Source organism: Acartia tonsa, chromosome 7 (genome assembly GCF_053477335.1).
Source record: "Acartia tonsa isolate MP-2025a chromosome 7, ASM5347733v1, whole genome shotgun sequence".
Classification (NCBI taxonomy): Eukaryota; Metazoa; Arthropoda; class Copepoda; order Calanoida; family Acartiidae; genus Acartia; species Acartia tonsa.
The window spans coordinates 2,831,601-2,850,661 of record NC_137266.1 but is presented as its reverse complement, the minus strand read 5'-3'; the positions used below and the strand labels follow the sequence as shown (position 1 = coordinate 2,850,661).

At 35.9% G+C, this 19,061-nt stretch overlaps 1 protein-coding gene across 1 annotated transcript; it reads right to left on the bottom strand.

The window, feature by feature from the left end:
• Positions 1 to 495: 495 nt before the first annotated feature.
• LOC145324656 (uncharacterized) lies at positions 496 to 18,951 on the bottom strand. Its single transcript, XM_080167243.1, has 4 exons — positions 17,789 to 18,951; positions 17,108 to 17,408; positions 4,037 to 4,218; positions 496 to 2,811 (listed from the first exon to the last, which is right to left on the bottom strand). Exons 1-4 carry the CDS (start codon positions 18,275 to 18,277, stop codon positions 1,645 to 1,647), a joined length of 2,139 nt encoding a protein of 712 aa, XP_080023369.1. The 5' UTR covers positions 18,278 to 18,951; the 3' UTR covers positions 496 to 1,644.
• Between the last annotated feature and the right edge of the window lie 110 nt (positions 18,952 to 19,061).

Here is a 19,061-nt window from a genome sequence, read left to right as displayed (position 1 = left end):
TAAAATATCCTAGGCTAGCTTAAGAGTTATGGTAACCAAACACATATAAGAAATGTAAGTATTAGTAAACTATAACCCATAAACTAGGAAAGCTAATGGATTTAATCCAATAAAAACTCTAAAGCAAAAAAAATTAATCAAAACGAAAAAAAAAATTATTTTTTTAGCAGTCTAGAAAATAACATTTCATTTTCTAAAAAATGCAAATTGTCATCCAGATAACAGACCAATCTAGTATTAGATCAGACAATTAATTGATAATCAACATATTTATTCTGTCCAATCAATTTTTTTGCCCTCCAGAGCATTACAGGCAAATTAAAAGATCAAATAAGAGTAGATAATCTCTAAAACAAACAGACAGATCCATTGTAATACAAAATGTATTAACAGCTACTAAATATAGGGTCTAAACCTTCCAAACCTTAGATGCTAAATGAAAAGTATTTTTTATTCTAATTCAGTCTCAAATACCTAATAAAAAACCTAAACTAATTTATCAAAAAAGCTTTTATTTCATTTTCAAATCAAACATCAATCACTCAAAATTTAATTACTTATTTAAAAAATTACTAAAAAACAACAATTAAAGATACATTTTAAAATAATTTAAGAAAATTATTTTGCCATTAAATTTTAGATTACTCAAACCTATTTTTGACTAAGAAAAAAAACTATCCTTGTGACTTATAATATATACTTAACTAACATACAAATGTGTCCAAAATGATTAGATACAAAGTGAAACGTTTAAGCACCTAAAAATCCTATAAATGTTATACTTAAAAATTATACTTCTAAAAATATTGGGTTTAAAAATAGTAAAAAGATTTTGACCAAAAACATTTTTGCAAAATTTGTACTGAATTAGCAATATGATATCTTTTAAATCATCCCTCAAAATTAACCTTTACTACAAAAATATACTATTTAGTATTAATAACTGTTTCATGTTTCAATACAACATAAAATAAGAAAGTAAAATATTTTGATTTTGCATGATTTTTTTCTTTTATAGATTTTTGCGTAAATGTAAAAATACTTTTCAATACTCACCTATACAAATCTAGCTAGTTCTTAATTATCTTTGAAAATGCCAAAAAAATATATGGATGAAATAAAATATGAAGGAATAAACCTAACAGCATAACAATTGATTACTTACACATATAGAACATATTTGTTTTTTTAGAAACCTTTCATCTAATAAACTATTTTTCTAAATTGGTTATAATAATCAAATATTTTAATGTGCTTTTTAAAGCATAAAAAATCAAATAGTATTTATTTTGTTTCTTTGTAATGTAAGAGTTACTTAAGGGCCTAACTTTAAGCCTCTTGGGCATATGCCCTTAAAGTTGTTTGAGGTTAAAGGTCATCATAAAATTGTTTTAGAGTAAAAAAAGTAATATCATTTTTGTCATCTGCCCATGATTATCAATTTTAAAAAAAAGATATTTGAATATACACTTGCTTGAGTGTTTGATATAATTTCATTTCACTAGTTACCAAATATTGTTATTTTCACTGCTTCAGTTAATTCTTTAGATAATGAAATTTTTTGCCACATTAATTCTTTCTTTAGATAAAATTCAAATCATTTCAGGGTAATCTTTTGATATATTACTTTGGAATAGACTTTTCTCATTCTTGGTTGTCTGTGACAGCACTGTTAATTTCAACAGTTGGTTCTTTTCTTTGTATGTCCTTAACCTCTACTTCTACCCTGGTGGGCATGTTTTCAGTGTCTCCAATACTAGTTAAAGGTTGCATTTCTACATATTCATCAATTTCATTTGTGGCTTCAGTGGACAAAGTTTGAATCAATGCATTGTTATCATTATTAACTCCATCTCTTGAGGCCTCAAGTTCATCACCCTCATTGCTCTCTGTTTCATCCCATTGGAGCTCATCTCCAATAATGTATGCAGACTTTATACAATTTTCGTAACATAGCATACCACATTTTGGACCAAATTCGTCAACAAAACACAAAACTAGTCCAACTAATCCAATGATGAAGCATATACATTGAAATATTCCAAATCTCAACATTTTATCCTTGAAAACTTTACAAAGTTCATAACTTCCATTGCATTCTTTTAATTTCTGCATTATAATTATAAAACCTAATACTGATAAACAAGAAAAAAACATTAATATGACACTATAAAAACTTTGAGCAATATTAGTTATTTTTCTCAAATTATTTAGATTGTATCTATTTTCTCGGTAGATCATGTTCATAGGATTTGCAATGTTGTTAAGATCAATAATGTGTCTTAATGTTTTCTTTATTCTATTTAATATTCTTTCTTTGTTATTTCTAAAATTCAAATATATAATATGAATTGGAACAAGGAGATTGCCGACGATGTAAGCCCCAGATAATCTAATAACTTCTTCTTGGTTAAACTTTATGTATTCTCTAGTGTGGTTGTTTGAATAAGTTGCAGAAATGTTCTCAAATAATTCTATTTCCTCTGTGCTATTAAATGTGTTAGCTTTATGGTCTAAGATTGCAATTGACATAAAGCAAACATTACTAAGTGGTAGTAACATAATAACCATTTGGCATATCAAATTTGCTAGAAGAAATTTAAATACTTTGCTCAACTCAATTTCTTTCTGATATAACTGATAAAGGTTGTAATTGGCCATCCCATACATCAGAGACAAGAAAGAGGTACCGATGCTACATATTCGTAAAATCTTGTCTGTATCACTATCATTATCTCCAAATCCATCACTGAGCAATACATATAGTTGTAAATGTAGTTGAAACATAGCCTCGCCAGAAATCTCACATATCTTAATATAAGCAAAGATGACACCATCTAAAAGTATCAAAGCCAAAGATACAAACAGACAAATTGAGTTATTTAGGAGATGTTTAGTGGTCATAATCTAGGTATGTATTTTATTTCAATAACAGTGGTACTGTAGCAGGACAGACTGATTGATAGAGTAGCTGTGATCCTCGGAAATAATGTTTTCCTTGTTTATGTGTGGCTAAGTGAATCTGTCCATTGTGTCTGCTGCTCCTTATTATTTAACTAACCCCCAGTTTCCTTATCATTATAATACATTTTTTGTAGCAAAGCTATTCTATAATTTGAAATGTCCGTCTGAAACTTTTTTGGGAAAACGTGATTTTCTCGGCTTGTTTTTAAGATAGACGCCTGAAATAATCAGGGATTAAATAAGCTCTCATTTTTTATATTTTCACTATGTTTTATTAAAATATGTCAATTATTTGGGGTGCTAGATCAATTTTTATCCAAGATAGAAGTCTAAAATTTTAAGGGAATATATATATTCAAATTCTGCACAGTTCTATAGAGTTTAAGGTCTTTCTCAACTTCTAGTCAAGATAATCGGCTGAAATTTTCAGGGATTGAATAAGTTTATTTTTTACATATTTCCACAAAGTTTCATTAAGATTTACTTATTGGTTTTGGTGCTAGATCGATTCCTAGATTTTAACATTAAAAATCATGAAAGGTTTCGTGATTTAAAAAAAAATACTTTGTATTTCATGGCTCTATAGTTCTTTCTAGATGTCCATCCATAATTTTTGAGCTTCGCTATTTAAGGCTGTTGTCGTCCTTGTTTGTATAAACTTTAATATAATCAATCATCACTTAAATTGAAAAGTTCTTAATTCCAATATACATGGAGTATTCAGTAATAGTTTTTGTAAAGAGTCCATTCTTGGGCCTCGCTTATCTACAATAGCTTTACTTTTAGGAGATTGAGATAATCAAATCCATTTTTGTACAGATTAATTTAAATAAGAATCTACATTCAAAATTAATTTTTACTTGTTTTAAATTTAGTAAATATGTAATTTGTTTGGTAAATCTTACTTATCTTTATCAAGATTTAAATATATCCTAGTTTATCAATATTTTAGTACAATTTAACTTTCAGTTTGATATCTCATTCTCTTACAGCTTAAAAGGCAGTTCTAGGTTTCAAGCAGTAGAGCTAAATGAGTCTAAATGAGTCTAAATGCTAATATTAAAAAAATAACCTTCAAATGCCAAAGCTTCTCAGTTATTTTTGGACTAGGAGAGCAAAATGACCACAATCCATAGACTGGAACCAAAATTGGGTTTAGAAATGATTCTACATATATCATTGGTTTTCTTTTTTTAGATGGGTCAGCATATGTCTTCAAAATGGAGAAGATTATTGGTAATAGCAGGATAGCAACTGTATATTTCTTTGTTTCAGAATATTACAAATAAACCAATCTAAAGGACTTTAACATAACTTTTTAAACTTAAAACCTGGAGAGAAACACATTTTTTAATAACCTTTAGCTATGCAGATCAACAAGAATACCTATATTTTCACAAATTGTATTTGAAATTAGACATTAGAGGGGATAATTAAAGTGAATCAGATATTGATGAAAAAAGATCTGACTTAATTCTGATAAGAAAAATGTTGCTTATTTCATTAATTTGTAAAGTAACTATTCATTAGTTTAGAGCAAAATCTACATAAAAAGAATAGACTATAATTTAAATAAACTTTAGCTGGTGAAGGGGAAAACCAATTAACTACATGTTTATTTATAAAATCCATAAATTGTTTCCATAACTTAAAGGGAGTGTGAACGTAAAAATTTCTCATCTGATTATCAAATCTTAACATTTACTAAGCACATTTCACTACACTGATCAACCAAAAATGTCCTATTCACAAAAATATCCAGAAATAATGCCTTGATTTTATAGTATTTTGAGAGGGAAAAAGGAAAAAACAGGGAAAATCTGAACGTTTTTGTTTCTTATAATGTTTGTAGGGATATTTAACTTGTCATATATAGTTGAAACAATTTACTTACTGTTAAGGATTTATTTTATGCTATAAAATTGCCAATTCGTTTTTTTATAACGTAGTAATTAGGTAAAAAAGACATATTTTAAATTCGTATTATTGACAAAAAAAATACCTAACTGTCTACAAAGGGTTGAATCTCATAGGTTATATAAAATAAAAATATCCTTTTTTATTGTGTTGAACAATAAATAACCCACTTTGGAGAATTAGTTTACACTTTTATCAGACTGTTTATAAAGAAATATTGCGTCTTTATTATTTACAAATTTGTAATTAAAGGTGGGCGAGAGATGGGCCATTTAAAGTTAATTGGATACTAATAAAAAACCTGTTTCTGGCTTTGTTATTGTATTTGGTTTTCAATAAAAAAATATTGCTTATTTTATCAATTTCTAAGTAACTATACATTGGATTAAAGCAAGGATTATGTTAAATGTCAGCTTAACTGTCAGGAAAAATCTAGAACTATGTGAAAAAGTTTAATTTTAGCTATAATGGGAGAAAAAAGCAATTTAATGCACATTTTATATAATACGGAAAATTTCTGGGTATAGTCCTTTCCATGACATCGCTCCATATGTGGCGATGATTTTAATTGATCGCCTCTTATGACAAAGGGCGATGTATTGGCTCCTTGAAAGGAGCGATTTAATAGCCCCTTATAACAAGAGGCGATGTTATGACTCCTTGAAAGGAGCGATTTGATAGCCCCTTGCCCTAAGAGGCGATTAAATGATCCTTTATCGCTCCTTTATCGCCCCTTCTAAAGAGGAGATGATATGTCCTCTTATCCCAAGGGGCTATTTAATTAAATATCGCCTCTTCATGGCCCCTTCACTATTATATATATCTTAGTCCCTTGATGGCCCCTACATCGCTCCTACATCGCCCCTTCATCGCTCCTCCATCGCTCCTTCTCCAAATTTATATTACATTGTACTTTGATGGCCCCTACATCGCCCCTCCATCGCTCCTACATCACCCCTTCATCGCTCCTTCTTCAAATTTATATTACATTGTACTTTGATGGCCCCTACATGGCCCCTCCATCGCTCCTACATCGCCCCTTCATCGCTCCTTCTTCAAATTTATATTACATTGTACTGTGATGGCCCCTACGTCGCTCCTACATCGCTCCTTCATCGCTCCTACATCGCCCCTTCATCGCTCCTTCTCCAAATTTATATTACATTGCAACTTGATGGCCCCTACATCGCTCCTACATCGCTCCTCCATCGCCCCTTCATCGCTCCTTCTCCAAATTTATATAACATTGCAACTTGATGGCCCCTACATCGCTGCTACATCGCTCCTCCATCGCTCCTCCATCGCTCCTACATCGCCCCTTCATCGCTCCTTCCACAAATTTATATTACATTGTACTTTGATGGCCCCTACATCTCTCCTCCATCGCTCCTCCATCGCCCCATCGCCCCTTAATAGCCCCTTACCTTAATTTATATAAAAAAGCCCCTACATAGCCTCTCCATTGCCCCTTAATAGCTCCTTACCTTAATTTTTATAACATAGCCCCTACATAGCCTCTCCATCGCCCCTTAATAGCCCCTTATCTTAATTTATATAACAAAGCCCCTACATAGCCTCTCCATCGCCCCTAATAGCCCCTTACCTTTATTTATATAACAAAGCTCCTACATAGCCTCTCCATTGCCCCTTAATAGTCCCTTACCTTAATTTATATAACATAGCTCCTACATAGCCTCTCCATCGCCCCTTAAAAGCCCATTACCTTAATTTATATAACATAGCCCCTACATAGCCTCTCCATCGCCCCTTACCTTAATTTATATAACATAGCCCCTACATAGCCTCTCCATCGCCCCTTAATAGCTCCTTACCTTAATTTATATAACATAGCCCCTACATAGCCTCTCCATCGCCCCTTAATAGCCCCTTACCTTAATTTATATAACATAGCCTCTACATAGCCTCTCCATCGCCCCTTAATAGCCCCTTACCTTAATTTATATTACATAGCCCTACATAGCCTCTCCATCGCCCCTTAATAGCCCCTTACCTTAATTTATATAGCATAGCCCCTACATAGCCTCTCCATCGCCCCTTAATAGCCTCTTACCTTAATTTATATAATCCTTACCTTAATATATATAACATAGCCCCTACATAGCCTCTCCATCGCCCCTAAATAGCCCCTTACCCTAATTTATATAACATAGCCCCTACATAGCCTCTCCATCGCCCCTTAATAGCTCCTTACCTTAATTTATATAACATAGCCCCTACATAGCCTCTCCATCGCCCCTTAATAGCCCCTTACCTTAATTTATATAACATAGCCCTAAGCCCTACATAGCCTCTCCATCGCCCCTTAATAGCCCCTTACCTTAATTTATATAGCATAGCCCCTACATAGCCTCTCCATCGCCCCTTAATAGCCTCTTACCTTAATTTATATAATCCTTACCTTAATATATATAACATAGCCCCTACATAGCCTCTCCATCGCCCCTAAATAGCCCCTTACCCTAATTTATATAACATAGCCCCTACATAGCCTCTCCATCGCCCCTTAATAGCCCCTTACCTTAATTTATATAACATAGCCTCTACATAGCCTCTCCATCGCCCCTTAATAGCCCCTTACCTTAATTTATATAACATAGCCCTACATAGCCTCTCCATCGCCCCTTAATAGCCCCGGTACACCGACAAACCTCCTACCACGACAAACGTCCTAATGCGACAAACGTCCTAAACCTCATAATGCGACAAACGTCCTAATGCGACAAACCTCCTAAAGGGACAAACGTCCTAATGCGACATCTCTTAAGTAAAACGTCCTAAAAATTTTCAAAAATTATGAAATAAAAAAATCTTCCAAAATTTGAGAACAAAATCCACTAACGTTAATACAAATTAACAATATAAAATCCAATATGGCGATGAAACACAGGGACATAATTTTTAATTGAATTTATTTATTGAATAACTTTGCACACAGGCTGAAAATTAAAAATCCGTCCGACAGTTTTCCCAAAGTCTGCGTTGGCCATCGAATGGCATGGTTTTTAACCCGATACAATCATGCATAACAAAAAACGACCTTTAATTTTTTAAATTCTTTTTTTAAAATTTATATTCGGACATTTTTAAATTAAGTTGTGAAAGATTTAAATTTTTAAAATATTTTAGGATGTTTTACTTAAGAGATGTCGCATTAGGAGGTTTGTCGCTTAGGAGGTTTGTCGCTTAGGAGGTTTGTCGCATTAGGACGTTTGTCGCAGTAGGACGTTTGTCGGTGTACCATAGCCCCTTACCTTAATTTATATAGCATAGCCCCTACATAGCCTCTCCATCGCCCCTTAATAGCCTCTTACCTTAATTTATATAATCCTTACCTTAATATATATAACATAGCCCCTACATAGCCTCTCCATCGCCCCTGAATAGCCCCTTACCCTAATTTATATAACATAGCCCCTACATAGCCTCTCCATCGCCCCTTAATAGCTCCTTACCTTAATTTATATAACATAGCCCCTACATAGCCTCTCCATCGCCCCTTAATAGCCCCTTACCTTAATTTATATAACATAGCCTCTACATAGCCTCTCCATCGCCCCTTAATAGCCCCTTACCTTAATTTATATAACATAGCCCTACATAGCCTCTCCATCGCCCCTTAATAGCCCCTTACCTTAATTTATATAGCAAACCCCCTACATAGCCTCTCCATCGCCCCTTAATAGCCTCTTACCTTAATTTATATAATCCTTACCTTAATATATATAACATAGCCCCTACATAGCCTCTCCATCGCCCCTAAATAGCCCCTTACCCTAATTTATATAACATAGCCCCTACATAGCCTCTCCATCGCCCCTTAATAGCTCCTTACCTTAATTTATATAACATAGCCCCTACATAGCCTCTCCATCGCCCCTTAATAGCCCCTTACCTTAATTTATATAACATAGCCCTACATAGCCTCTCCATCGCCCCTTAATAGCCCCTTACCTTAATTTATATAGCATAGCCCCTACATAGCCTCTCCATCGCCCCTTAATAGCCTCTTACCTTAATTTATATAATCCTTACCTTAATATATATAACATAGCCCCTACATAGCCTCTCCATCGCCCCTAAATAGCCCCTTACCCTAATTTATATAACATAGCCCCTACATAGCCTCTCCATCGCCCCTTAATAGCCCCTTACCTTAATTTATATAACATAGCCTCTACATAGCCTCTCCATCGCCCCTTAATAGCCCCTTACCTTAATTTATATAACATAGCCCTACATAGCCTCTCCATCGCCCCTTAATAGCCCCTTACCTTAATTTATATAGCATAGCCCCTACATAGCCTCTCCATCGCCCCTTAATAGCCTCTTACCTTAATTTATATAATCCTTACCTTAATATATATAACATAGCCCCTACATAGCCTCTCCATCGCCCCTGAATAGCCCCTTACCCTAATTTATATAACATAGCCCCTACATAGCCTCTCCATCGCCCCTTAATAGCTCCTTACCTTAATTTATATAACATAGCCCCTACATAGCCTCTCCATCGCCCCTTAATAGCCCCTTACCTTAATTTATATAACATAGCCTCTACATAGCCTCTCCATCGCCCCTTAATAGCCCCTTACCTTAATTTATATAACATAGCCCTACATAGCCTCTCCATCGCCCCTTAATAGCCCCTTACCTTAATTTATATAGCATAGCCCCTACATAGCCTCTCCATCGCCCCTTAATAGCCTCTTACCTTAATTTATATAATCCTTACCTTAATATATATAACATAGCCCCTACATAGCCTCTCCATCGCCCCTAAATAGCCCCTTACCCTAATTTATATAACATAGCCCCTACATAGCCTCTCCATCGCCCCTCAATAGCCTCTTACCTTAATTTATATAACATAGGCCCTACAAAGCATCTCCATCGCCCCTTAATAGCCCCTTACCTTAATTATATAACATAGCCCCTACATAGCCTCTCCATCGCCCCTTAATAGCCTCTTACCTTAATTTATATAACATAGCCCCTTCATAGCCTCTTCATCGCCCCTTACCTTAATTTATATAACATAGGCCCTTTATGGCTCCTGTACAGCCTCTGTAATTGTATTGCCCCTTCATTATAGAAGGTAGGGCAGTAAGGTAAGGAAGGAATGTGACCCTCTACAGTTTTAAATTTAAGTTTTAAAAGGATGACAAGGATGACAACATTTATAAAAGCAAAGCTCTGAAACGGTAGAAAAAAGTTTAAAGGAAGCCTGCAAGAAATACCACGCTTTAACTGCTAAAAGACTGCCACAAGAAGACCCAATACCCCAAATTATAAGCCTTCAGCTTCAATAACAAAAAAGTTCTAGGCATTTCAAAATAGCATTTTATGTACAATGGAATTTTTGAAAGATTTCCAATGCTCATAAAAGAAAAAACAATATTAAATTACGTTGCCTAGACATAAAATTATAACCTTATCTTTGTCAGAAACTTAGATTGCCTGTAACTGATTACATTTTTACAATAAAAACACCACATTTCATAGTCAAAATCTATGAAAAAAAATCGATTTAAATTGCATTTTTAAACGAAAATCATAGCGGAAACAAAGGGGTAAACTAATACAAGCTTAGCTGTGATTGGTTGTTAAGCTGATTCAGCCTTCTGATTGGCTACAGTACATTCGGTACAACGCAAGTAAAACTTATTTTTTTTTAATGATTTTGACTATAAAAATGGGTATTTTTATTGTAAAAATATAATTAGTTACTGGAAACCTAAATTTATGACAAAAAAAATAAGCTTATAATTTTGTTTCTAGGCCACGTAGTTTAATTTTAAAGTTTTCAACATGAGCATTGCAATTCTTTCAAAATTTCCATTGTACATAAAATGTCATTTTAAAATGCCTAGAACTTTTTTGTTATAGAAGCTGAAGGCTTCAAATTTGGGGTATTTGGTCTACTTGTGGCAGTCTTTCAGCAGTTAAAGCGTGGTATTTCTTGCAGGCTTCCTTTAAACTTTTTTCTACCGTTTCAGAGCTTTGCTTTTATAAATGTTGTCATCCTTGTCATCCTTTTAAAACTTAAATTTAAAACTGTAGAGGGTCACATTCCTTCCTTACCTTAATGCCCTACCTTCTATAATGAAGGGGCAATACAATTACAGAGGCTGTACAGGAGCCATAAAGGGCCTATGTTATATAAATTAAGGTAAGGGGCGATGAAGAGGCTATGAAGGGGCTATGTTATATAAATTAAGGTAAGAGGCTATTAAGGGGCGATGGAGAGGCTATGTAGGGGCTATGTTATATAATTAAGGTAAGGGGCTATTAAGGGGCGATGGAGATGCTTTGTAGGGCCTATGTTATATAAATTAAGGTAAGAGGCTATTAAGGGGCGATGGAGAGGCTATGTAGGGGCTATGTTATATAAATTAGGGTAAGGGGCTATTTAGGGGCGATGGAGAGGCTATGTAGGGGCTATGTTATATAAATTAGGGTAAGGGGCTATTCAGGGGCGATGGAGAGGCTATGTAGGGGCTATGTTATATAAATTAGGGTAAGGGGCTATTCAGGGGCGATGGAGAGGCTATGTAGGGGCTATGTTATATATATTAAGGTAAGGATTATATAAATTAAGGTAAGAGGCTATTAAGGGGCGATGGAGAGGCTATGTAGGGGCTATGCTATATAAATTAAGGTAAGGGGCTATTAAGGGGCGATGGAGAGGCTATGTAGGGCTATGTTATATAAATTAAGGTAAGGGGCTATTAAGGGGCGATGGAGAGGCTATGTAGAGGCTATGTTATATAAATTAAGGTAAGGGGCTATTAAGGGGCGATGGAGAGGCTATGTAGGGGCTATGTTATATAAATTAAGGTAAGGAGCTATTAAGGGGCGATGGAGAGGCTATGTAGGGGCTATGTTATATAAATTAGGGTAAGGGGCTATTCAGGGGCGATGGAGAGGCTATGTAGGGGCTATGTTATATATATTAAGGTAAGGATTATATAAATTAAGGTAAGAGGCTATTAAGGGGCGATGGAGAGGCTATGTAGGGGCTATGCTATATAAATTAAGGTAAGGGGCTATTAAGGGGCGATGGAGAGGCTATGTAGGGCTATGTTATATAAATTAAGGTAAGGGGCTATTAAGGGGCGATGGAGAGGCTATGTAGAGGCTATGTTATATAAATTAAGGTAAGGGGCTATTAAGGGGCGATGGAGAGGCTATGTAGGGGCTATGTTATATAAATTAGGGTAAGGGGCTATTTAGGGGCGATGGAGAGGCTATGTAGGGGCTATGTTATATATATTAAGGTAAGGATTATATAAATTAAGGTAAGAGGCTATTAAGGGGCGATGGAGAGGCTATGTAGGGGCTATGCTATATAAATTAAGGTAAGGGGCTATTAAGGGGCGATGGAGAGGCTATGTAGGGCTATGTTATATAAATTAAGGTAAGGGGCTATTAAGGGGCGATGGAGAGGCTATGTAGGGGCTATGTTATATAATTAAGGTAAGGGGCTATTAAGGGGCGATGGAGATGCTTTGTAGGGCCTATGTTATATAAATTAAGGTAAGAGGCTATTAAGGGGCGATGGAGAGGCTATGTAGGGGCTATGTTATATAAATTAGGGTAAGGGGCTATTTAGGGGCGATGGAGAGGCTATGTAGGGGCTATGTTATATATATTAAGGTAAGGATTATATAAATTAAGGTAAGAGGCTATTAAGGGGCGATGGAGAGGCTATGTAGGGGCTATGCTATATAAATTAAGGTAAGGGGCTATTAAGGGGCGATGGAGAGGCTATGTTATATAAATTAAGGTAAGGGGCTATTAAGGGGCGATGGAGAGGCTATGTAGAGGCTATGTTATATAAATTAAGGTAAGGGGCTATTAAGGGGCGATGGAGAGGCTATGTAGGGGCTATGTTATATAAATTAAGGTAAGGAGCTATTAAGGGGCGATGGAGAGGCTATGTAGGGGCTATGTTATATAAATTAGGGTAAGGGGCTATTCAGGGGCGATGGAGAGGCTATGTAGGGGCTATGTTATATATATTAAGGTAAGGATTATATAAATTAAGGTAAGAGGCTATTAAGGGGCGATGGAGAGGCTATGTAGGGGCTATGCTATATAAATTAAGGTAAGGGGCTATTAAGGGGCGATGGAGAGGCTATGTAGGGCTATGTTATATAAATTAAGGTAAGGGGCTATTAAGGGGCGATGGAGAGGCTATGTAGAGGCTATGTTATATAAATTAAGGTAAGGGGCTATTAAGGGGCGATGGAGAGGCTATGTAGGGGCTATGTTATATAAATTAGGGTAAGGGGCTATTTAGGGGCGATGGAGAGGCTATGTAGGGGCTATGTTATATATATTAAGGTAAGGATTATATAAATTAAGGTAAGAGGCTATTAAGGGGCGATGGAGAGGCTATGTAGGGGCTATGCTATATAAATTAAGGTAAGGGGCTATTAAGGGGCGATGGAGAGGCTATGTAGGGCTATGTTATATAAATTAAGGTAAGGGGCTATTAAGGGGCGATGGAGAGGCTATGTAGGGGCTATGTTATATAAATTAAGGTAAGGAGCTATTAAGGGGCGATGGAGAGGCTATGTAGGGGCTATGTTATATAAATTAGGGTAAGGGGCTATTCAGGGGCGATGGAGAGGCTATGTAGGGGCTATGTTATATATATTAAGGTAAGGATTATATAAATTAAGGTAAGAGGCTATTAAGGGGCGATGGAGAGGCTATGTAGGGGCTATGCTATATAAATTAAGGTAAGGGGCTATTAAGGGGCGATGGAGAGGCTATGTAGGGCTATGTTATATAAATTAAGGTAAGGGGCTATTAAGGGGCGATGGAGAGGCTATGTAGAGGCTATGTTATATAAATTAAGGTAAGGGGCTATTAAGGGGCGATGGAGAGGCTATGTAGGGGCTATGTTATATAAATTAGGGTAAGGGGCTATTTAGGGGCGATGGAGAGGCTATGTAGGGGCTATGTTATATATATTAAGGTAAGGATTATATAAATTAAGGTAAGAGGCTATTAAGGGGCGATGGAGAGGCTATGTAGGGGCTATGCTATATAAATTAAGGTAAGGGGCTATTAAGGGGCGATGGAGAGGCTATGTAGGGCTATGTTATATAAATTAAGGTAAGGGGCTATTAAGGGGCGATGGAGAGGCTATGTAGGGGCTATGTTATATAAATTAAGGTAAGGAGCTATTAAGGGGCGATGGAGAGGCTATGTAGGGGCTATGTTATATAAATTAGGGTAAGGGGCTATTTAGGGGCGATGGAGAGGCTATGTAGGGGCTATGTTATATATATTAAGGTAAGGATTATATAAATTAAGGTAAGAGGCTATTAAGGGGCGATGGAGAGGCTATGTAGGGGCTATGCTATATAAATTAAGGTAAGGGGCTATTAAGGGGCGATGGAGAGGCTATGTAGGGCTATGTTATATAAATTAAGGTAAGGGGCTATTAAGGGGCGATGGAGAGGCAATGTAGAGGCTATGTTATATAAATTAAGGTAAGGGGCTATTAAGGGGCGATGGAGAGGCTATGTAGGGGCTATGTTATATAAATTAAGGTAAGGAGCTATTAAGGGGCGATGGAGAGGCTATGTAGGGGCTATGTTATATAAATTAGGGTAAGGGGCTATTCAGGGGCGATGGAGAGGCTATGTAGGGGCTATGTTATATATATTAAGGTAAGGATTATATAAATTAAGGTAAGAGGCTATTAAGGGGCGATGGAGAGGCTATGTAGGGCTATGTTATATAAATTAAGGTAAGGGGCTATTAAGGGGCGATGGAGAGGCTATGTAGAGGCTATGTTATATAAATTAAGGTAAGGGGCTATTAAGGGGCGATGGAGAGGCTATGTAGGGGCTATGTTATATAAATTAGGGTAAGGGGCTATTTAGGGGCGATGGAGAGGCTATGTAGGGGCTATGTTATATATATTAAGGTAAGGATTATATAAATTAAGGTAAGAGGCTATTAAGGGGCGATGGAGAGGCTATGTAGGGGCTATGCTATATAAATTAAGGTAAGGGGCTATTAAGGGGCGATGGAGAGGCTATGTAGGGCTATGTTATATAAATTAAGGTAAGGGGCTATTAAGGGGCGATGGAGAGGCTATGTAGGGGCTATGTTATATAAATTAAGGTAAGGAGCTATTAAGGGGCGATGGAGAGGCTATGTAGGGGCTATGTTATATAAATTAGGGTAAGGGGCTATTTAGGGGCGATGGAGAGGCTATGTAGGGGCTATGTTATATATATTAAGGTAAGGATTATATAAATTAAGGTAAGAGGCTATTAAGGGGCGATGGAGAGGCTATGTAGGGGCTATGCTATATAAATTAAGGTAAGGGGCTATTAAGGGGCGATGGAGAGGCTATGTAGGGCTATGTTATATAAATTAAGGTAAGGGGCTATTAAGGGGCGATGGAGAGGCTATGTAGAGGCTATGTTATATAAATTAAGGTAAGGGGCTATTAAGGGGCGATGGAGAGGCTATGTAGGGGCTATGTTATATAAATTAAGGTAAGGAGCTATTAAGGGGCGATGGAGAGGCTATGTAGGGGCTATGTTATATAAATAAAGGTAAGGGGCTATTAGGGGCGATGGAGAGGCTATGTAGGGGCTTTGTTATATAAATTAAGATAAGGGGCTATTAAGGGGCGATGGAGAGGCTATGTAGGGGCTATGTTATAAAAATTAAGGTAAGGAGCTATTAAGGGGCAATGGAGAGGCTATGTAGGGGCTTTTTTATATAAATTAAGGTAAGGGGCTATTAAGGGGCGATGGGGCGATGGAGGAGCGATGGAGGAGAGATGTAGGGGCCATCAAAGTACAATGTAATATAAATTTGTGGAAGGAGCGATGAAGGGGCGATGTAGGAGCGATGGAGGAGCGATGGAGGAGCGATGTAGGGGCCATCAAAGTACAATGTAATATAAATTTCAAGAAGGAGAGATGAAGGAGCGATGTAGGGGCGATGTAGGAGCGATGAAGGGGCCATGGAGGAGCGATGTAGGGGCCATCAAAGTACAATGTAATATAAATTTCAAGAAGGAGAGATGAAGGAGCGATGTAGGGGCGATGGAGGAGCGATGAAGGGGCGATGGAGGAGCGATGTAGGGGCCATCAAAGTACAATGTAATATAAATTTCAAGAAGGAGAGATGAAGGAGCGATGTAGGGGCGATGTATGAGCGATGTAGGGGCGATGTAGGGGCGATGTAGGGGCCATCAAAGTACAATTTAATATAAATTTCAAGAAGGAGAGATGAAGGAGCGATGTAGGGGCGATGAAGGAGCGATGAAGGGGCACTGGAGGTAAAGGACTATGGAGGGGCGATGGAGAGGCTATGAAGGAGCCATCATGGGGCTATAGTATAGCCTCTTATCATAAGAGGCGATATTAACGCCCCTTCAAAGGAGCTATTAAGAGGCCATGAAGGAGCTATAGCATAGCCTCTTATCATAAGAGGCGATATGAACGCTCCTTAAAAGGGGCTATCACATCGCTCCATATGATAAGAGGCTATGCTATAGCTCCTTGAAGGAGCTATAGAAAATCATCGCCCCATATGGAGCGATGTCATGGAAAGGACTATACCCAAATTTCTTCCTTTCCCCGTACCTTATAAAAATCGTCGGAAAAAGCCGTTTTTTAAGCAAACAAAAGCGCGTTTTGCTCTATCTGTGAGATATTATGAATGAGATAATGTTAAGATTTGATATTAAGATGAGAAAAATTTACGTTCACAGTCCCTTTAATTGTCATTTTTTTTAACTGTTGCTCAACATGTAGTGCAATCACTTTTTGCTGGGAAGAAGATGTTTAGGTTTGAATCTTGGGCCAGCACCGCGTCATAACTAAAGATGTAAAAAATGGTTCCTACTGCTGCTATTTCGGGTACATGACATAAATAGTAAGAGTAGGGGGAATGCCTTGACACATTGCAACTTGCAACTCATTACCATGCACATTTAGGACTTCTCAGACAAAGGTAATTCAATCAAAGGGTTGGTAGTCTGATGGATTTTACTTAACCTAATATCTTGGCTGTTAGAGTATCACATTACACTACCCGTGGATGTTGCTCTGGATGCTCTAGATGATCACTTAAATAAAGGAGAATCCCGCCCTTATAAGGAAATGCTTATAATTGTCATTTTAAGTTTTTATATTAATGATAAATTCTAAAACAAAGAAACCTGAAACATATCCATATTTCCAATTTTCGTCTCTAAAACAATTTACAGTGAATCTAATGTCAAAGTAAATATCAACACAGGGAAGAATTACACTTAACACCAGTTTTAGCAAGGATTTTCCAAAGTTTACCGGGTTTTTGATTATCATTAGACAAACATGATAAAATTGATCCATTCTTGTAGCAAGATTTAACAGCATGGTTAAAAGAAACAAATGAAAAGCACATGGCTCAACATTCTTTTCATTCTTATCTTTAGCTTTTCTTTGTTTAGGAAATTCATCAATCAAATTCAACACATCCTAAAGAAAAAATGGTTTACATTATATTTATATTTAATTGTTACTTATAGTTAAATCTGTTGATGTGATATTTATTGTCTCAAATTATTATAGTGTTTAATGTATTTACTGCTGGATTATTAGATATTCAAAACAAAAAACCTCTTTTACAATTACAAGTAGTTTAAGTAAAGTGTTTACAATTAAATTAGAACTGTAATGATGAAGGGCAATAAAAAGATGTGAGATGTTATTACTCAGGAAATGAATTATAATAATTAGTTTCAAGATCTCCACAAAAATGTCAACATTACAAACAATATGAGCAGGCATTAAATAAGAGAGGAATAAATATGCAAGTTTATAACATTTTAAGTATTTGTTTATATTGAAAAACTCACCATATCAATACTCTCCTCATTTTGAGTTACACCCAGGACATCAATACTATCTACATCATCAACTTCAATTTTTGTTTGACATGCTTTGTCAGATTGACCTCCTTTTCCATGTGTTTCAAAATCATGAATAACATCTTCAGTTTTGGTTTCATATAAAAAATCATGTGATCCATTATGGCCAATGATTATGTCATCAACAGTAATCTCAATATCTTTCATTCTTTTTTGTTTCTCAGAATTTTCAAGTTGAACTATTTCATCATTTGGAATATTCCCAAGGCTTGATCTATTTGTACCTTCAATGATTTTACAATCATCTGAAAGTCTAAACATTTCATCTGGACCATGTTTTACCTCAAGTACTTCTCTTGCCAAGGATAATTCCCTTTTCTTGTCATGTTTGCAAAAACTGGAGTTTAAATTTGTGTCATGTTCCTCATTTGATGGTTTTGTGCTACTTTTAATAGACTCACCTTCTTTTGTTGACATTTTCAATTACATTTTGATAACATCTTCGAAAAAATATGCATTCAATTCATTTTTAGAGTTTTCCAAATTTATAATATTTAATTATTTTGCTTGTGATGAAAGTTTTTTTATTGTTTGATGTTGAGGCTAAAGGCAAAAGACGCAGTAAGAAAAAATAATACATAAAATTCATTGCAATTGACAAGAGGTTGTGATATAGCTATTTCATATATTTAGGTTCATTGATGAAACTGAGGATATAAACTGATGCAGTCCAAAAAAAATTTTGAGGAAGGATGGAGACCAATCCAATTAGATATGATAAATGTTCAAATTCATCTGATTTGTAAAAACGTAAGGGTTTAAAAACCAAAGCACCAATACAAAACAGAAAATATCTTTTTTAAATAGCATAACTATAATACAAAGTAGAACCATGTCTGTCTGTCTGTCTGTCCGTCTTTCTGTCTGAAGCTTAAGATCTCAGTAACCACTATATCAATTGGGCTCTACCCTTTAGGATATATACCTTGTTCCTGTGATGGTTTTGAGCTATTTTCTTGGGATGTGGGACACCCCCGACTCCCCAAAATTGAAAAATTATGTTGAAGCCGCTAGTTTGTCAATGTTCTATAACAAGACTAAAACAGTCATATAATTTTCTTATTTATCATAGTAAAGAGATAATTCATACTCTTTTTAGTAGCAAAGCTACTCTATAATTTGATATGTCTGTCTGTCCACCTTAGTTTGGGGAAACATGATTTTCTTGGCTCCTATAAAAGATATAGGGCTAACAATTTTT